Raw genomic sequence first — 5,431 nt, 5'->3', positions numbered from 1 at the left:
CAAAATCTTACTGGGATTTAATTAATCTACTATATTTATTCTACAACCTTAATAATCCAAAGATTCATAAAGCTTCTTTCTGTCTCTTCCAAATCTAATTTTACGCTTCTTCCAAGGACAACACAATAGGGAGCAGAGACGTTTACATATGTAACATTGTCTCTTATGTCTTTACACTATTGTTTATTATACAGCCTTAAAATCCAAGGTATTGTATTGGAAGGACTAATAGAATTGTTATGTTTACATTGCATTTATTGTGGTATTTTCCTCTCAAAACAAGATATTCTGATATTTTCTGGTGCAAATACTCCAATACTGTAAAGTCAATGTGTTCAGAATAGAAAGTATAGTTCACATAGAAGACTAATGTTTTTTGAAGCTATCAAGGTAGCCATTAAAGGCTAAGGCATATGTCCTGCTTTCCAAGTCATCACATCAGTAAGCCATCACATGTAAGCTTTGAAATCTAATGTTATCACTTAGTAACTATATTCTTAAGCTCATTTAACTTAACTTTTGGGATGCATGAATCTAGAGGTGTGCAACTGCATTCAGTTACCTTTTTGCTTTGAGGCTTGCAAAGTCACTTAACTCTGACTGCTTCCTCAAGGAAAATGCTAAGTTAAGCAAAAACAATGCAACATCTGTTTAGAGAAAAACAGTTGTTCTCAGTATCCATTAGTACTGTTGCTTGAGGAAATTGTTTGAATGAATTATCTAAGTGCTATGGTAAAAAAGCAGAAATAACATACATTTATCCCTGCCTGGTGCTGCCAGACTAAATGAAAACCTCTATGACCACCAAACCGCATTGCCACTGCATATTTACATATAAACACTGTAATTCCCTCTGAATTTCATGCTATTCCAAGGCTGTCCTTAAATAATTGCATATTACCCAACTGAAGATTGTCTCACCTTCTAATGATTTAATATATCCAGGCAGTTCATTGACATTCTGTCAGCTTCCTGACAGTTCAGGGGATATATACATACAGTATTTTGCTTAAATCTTAACCAGTATTTAAAAGGTTTACAGTATTTAAAAGACTTACTTCTTAACTATGCCTTATTGAAGAGGTGTCATTCATTTATGCCTAGCACAGGAATACACAGAAACTGAGTAATTCAGCCTTCTCTATATTATTCACTGCTCACTGTTTTCACCTCACTAAGAAAAAAAAAAAAAAGGCAAGCAGCTATTTTTACATCTTCCTTCCTCTTTCCTCTTTTGCATTTACCAAACTTCTTCTTCCTGATTTGCTTCTCTGCTAGCTGCAATTCACTCTGCATCCTGGCTTTTCTGATTTTATCACTTCATGTTCTAAGACTAAAGTATTTCCATTTTTTCAGATTTTTTATTATTATTATTTCAGGTCTTCACATAGCTATTTTTATTGTTCCTATATTTCCCCTCTATCCTCTCTGCATTTAACATAAACAAGTGCCATCATATCAACTAAATGTATCTATAACTTACAATGGGGTAAACAAATTACAGTATCCACTGTCACCAAATTACCTTTCGTCCTTGATTTTTCAACCTGTTCCCTCCAGAATTTTGGCTTAGTAATAACTTAGGATTGTACCATTCACAGTCATTAAAATTCCCTGAAGTGAGAGGTTTTTCAGAGTAAAAACACAAAAATAAAACATGGTTCTTAGTATAAGAAATGGTACCAGTATTTCTTAAAAAGCATAGAAAGGCAATCACAGCCACAGTACTGTCAAAACAGCTTATAGAAACATCGGCATTAAACTGCCTTTTGAATTAATTCCTCAAACAAGCAACAAGCCTCTTTTAAGTGCTAACAAGTATAAAGTATTGTTATGAATGGCTTGGAAAAATAATCCTTAAATTGTCATTTAATCTTTCCAAGTGTTAGACTGAGGTACATCTTTTCTGGCCAACTGCTTCCTCCTTGCAGCACGAAGCAGTTGCACATCCAGTTTATGGGCTATTTTCTTCTCAAGGAAGTAATAAAATGGCTGGGGAAGATTTTGACCCTGTTTCTGAAAGCAAGAAAATTACCTACATTCAAACAGCCAACAGGCAGAGAATGGGGATTGCTCAACTCACCTCTTGCAGCTGGACACAGAGAAACAGAGAGGGTTTCCATTTCAAAGAGGTGTTATGAGAAGCAAGGACACTGGGCATGCTCAGCACCAGTACAAGATCTGGTGTTTAATTTCTTTTAGGATTGCGCTCCAGGATGACATTATCCACTATCAGCAAACCAACCATGTAACACTGCACAGAGTTTCTTTTTAAAATAATTTGTGTGTGCCACTACTAGGTTCTTGAGTCTAATTGAGAAGGTAAATAGCTAACAGATAGCTACAACATGTTGCCTTGATGTGTATTAAAAACCCTCTAGCCTTTCTTTACTTGGTGTTACACTCGAAAATACCTTGTACCCAAGTCTATATTTCCTCTTGTTCAGCCTACTCTCTGAGGCAGGTGTCTGGCATAGAGACATCTCTTCACACATCTGCAAACTATTTGCTGAATTAAAACCCCCATCTTTTCAAACTGAAGAGACAGAACTGTGCTTTCCCTTTTTCCCTTAGCGAACAGTATAGTATTCCCAAGTAAGTGCCATGTAAAGCTGTTATGTATCAGACTCTGTAATCACATTTCAATGTTTTACTGGTTGTAAATAACATGCACGAGTGCTCCAAGGACCAAATTGCTCTCTTGCTGCCAACATTAGTTGTTTAATGACCTGAACAGCAGAAGCTTCCAATTATTGTATTCCATTTTAAAGTGTCATTTAAAGCCACTCTTGTAATTATTATACCTGTGTTGTATATTTATGCTCTTAGCTAAAGACCTCTAGGCATATAACTTGTAAGGTCCAGGAACAGCTATTGATAATTATTTATCAATTTCACCTATGTAAAAATATAATGTTCTTTGCATGTTTGCTGCCTGCCACACAGCATCTGCTTCACCAGTAGTTCCCAAACGTGGAGAGGGGTTTGAAGTACCTTACACACGGCATGGCACAGGCTGGTTCTGCCAGACTTGCCATGACTCCAAGAGATCTAAAAAAGTGCACATCAATGACTCTTCCTAAGAAGTCTCAGCTACGAAAAAGTCAACAACTGCTCTAACACACCACTCATCAACATTAGTCCTTCTCATCTCTTAAAACTTACCTGAAACAGCCAGCATTTTGGCTTCAAGGAGAGCTGGTAGTTGAGTCTCAATATCACTCACATTCCTCCTCAAAGTACTGCAGAGTTTCTGACTCGTACAAACCTAGATTGAGGGAAACAGCCATGATATATAATTCATTCATGTAAGAGTATAAGACAATTTAAATGGGGCTTCAAATGTTCTTGGTTTACACGACATAACATCCTACAGCAAGGTGAAGAAACTTAATAAAAAGTGATGTCTTTACAGAAATACTCAACATGAATCGGAATTTCCAGGCTTTGTTCCACATTCTATTCAAGAAATAAGGAAGAGTATTGACATTAGGTACCTGCATGAGAGAGGACAGGTTTCACTACTAGATACTGAGGCTGCACATAGAAGAAAGGCCATCTTACAAATTCTGTACAATTTCAGCATTAACAGTGATGCCTGGAGTGGAGTGTTTGGAGTTTAAGATGTCATAACACAGAATGAACACCAATTTTTATACAGAATATACCATGCCACACAACTGAATAAAGCATCCATCATTAATTCCCTGCAGAGGGAATAAATAAGGCTATACCAGCTCACAATCAGAAAACACAGCTGACTGGGGTTTGGGTTTCTGACTTTTCCTCTCTTTCTTTTTGTCATCTTTTTAACTGCAAGTTTCTTCAGCAATGAATCAGGACCGGTATTAAAAACATGGAGAGAGACAGGAAAAAAAAGGAAAGGAAGTTTCACTCTTTCTGTACTTTACATGTAATTGTACATTACTACCTCGGATCTTATACAGCATACGCAATTGATACAACTCCCACATACTCAAAAGTGTTGTGAAGGAAAGCAAAATGAACAAACAGAAAAATCCTTCATGAAGCTAAGGCAAACCTCTTGTTCTGAAGGCAAACATCAAACACTTGCTTAAAATTGTAGCTGACACTTGAGAAAACATTGCATTCATTGGAACCAAGGGTAAAGCAATAGTCAAGAGAGGCACAGGCCAGTTGTGAAGAGATGAGATGTGAAATGAAATCTGCAGAGGAAAGTTTCCCTGCCCTCCTTGACCTTTTTTTTTTCCTTCTCATAAACAAGTGTATATACCATGTTTATTAACAGAAACAAAGCTATCACTTCACTTTTTAAGAGTAAAAGCTTATCTGTTTGTACAATTAAAGTATAATAATTCAGATACGACACTAACTGTAAATCCTTTTAAATGGATAATACCCTCTTGCTTTAGCTGAGAGCATCTGTTAACCATAAATGGGTCATATTTTTCTCTTGAGTCAACAGAACTATCCTCCAAGCAGTAACTCTTACTATCTAAAGACATCAGAGTCTTCCTATTAATTTTAACACACACACATCACTTCTGCATCTATTTTAATTTTTCAATTCCCAGATACTTCACTTTGTTTCAGTACCCCTTTAAGTGACTTGCCTACTAATTCAGTTAAAATGTTTTTAAAAACCCAAAACTGTCAGAGGTGAATAAACCTACCCAAAGAACCCAAAGGCCATTTTTGTCTCACATCTCCTAAATAAATCTGAAAGTTTTTAATGACTTCGTTCTAAGCAGCGCTCTCTCTTCAGGGGTACTGAATGGCTCAGTGAATTGCAGTTAGATGGGAAATCTTTCAGCTCCAGCGAAACTGCATGAATATATCCCATGCTGGTAGTAACTTAAAGTCATTATCAGTAGACAGCTGTTTGGCAATTATGCAAAATAAGCTGGGAGGTTTAATCAGTTTCTAGTGAACACTGTCCACTTGGTAAGCACTACTGTCAGAAAGAAGCTTGCCGGCACTCTTTATCAATGGACCAAATGCAGGGACCAGAGGCTGCAAGGAAGTTCCTCTAGCTCGCAGAGATGATTCTTCTGGAACATGAGATAAGTGAGCCTCTGCTTGTATCTATAACGTGTATTCTGTAGATAAATGAACAACATTAATCTTCAGAGCTATCATATGGTATTGGTTTGACAAAACTAAATGAGAGACTGGGAGAGGCAAAGTAATATAACATCCTCTAAACCAATTGCACTGTTTCTACATTACATCAGCTCTACTTTGCAAACTCCAATTCTTTTCATTTTTTCTAATTATTTTATCTTAATAACAGCTACCATCATTCATTACATTAGCCTATTCAGCCACTGAAAAAAACATTATTTCTTGGCTAACAAAGATGATGAACATTCCCAAAGCCAGCATCCTCCCTTGCTCCCAGGGAACATCCTCCCTTAGTCCCACTTCAAGTGCCTGTGCCTCCACCAAT

At 36.8% G+C, this 5,431-nt stretch overlaps 1 protein-coding gene across 1 annotated transcript in view; it reads right to left on the bottom strand.

Moving 5' to 3' along the window:
- Nucleotides 1-1,525: 1,525 nt before the first annotated feature.
- Nucleotides 1,526-5,431, bottom strand: part of LOC104538292 (disrupted in schizophrenia 1 protein-like) — a gene marked incomplete at its 3' end in the record, with an annotated part of 67,078 nt that continues 63,172 nt past the window's right edge. Inside the window, exons 8-9 of the mRNA XM_010181442.1 lie at nt 3,166-3,268; nt 1,526-1,614 (exon numbers count right to left, since the gene is read on the bottom strand). Of these exons, the coding sequence (XP_010179744.1) occupies nt 1,526-1,614; nt 3,166-3,268 (192 nt within the window). The remainder of the gene's footprint in view (nt 1,615-3,165; nt 3,269-5,431) is intronic.

The sequence above is a fragment of the Mesitornis unicolor genome, unplaced genomic scaffold, assembly GCF_000695765.1.
Source record: "Mesitornis unicolor isolate BGI_N332 unplaced genomic scaffold, ASM69576v1 scaffold18863, whole genome shotgun sequence".
Taxonomy (NCBI): Eukaryota; Metazoa; Chordata; class Aves; order Mesitornithiformes; family Mesitornithidae; genus Mesitornis; species Mesitornis unicolor.
Note: the sequence above shows the minus strand (reverse complement) of the source record. Positions and strands in the feature narration are given on the sequence as shown.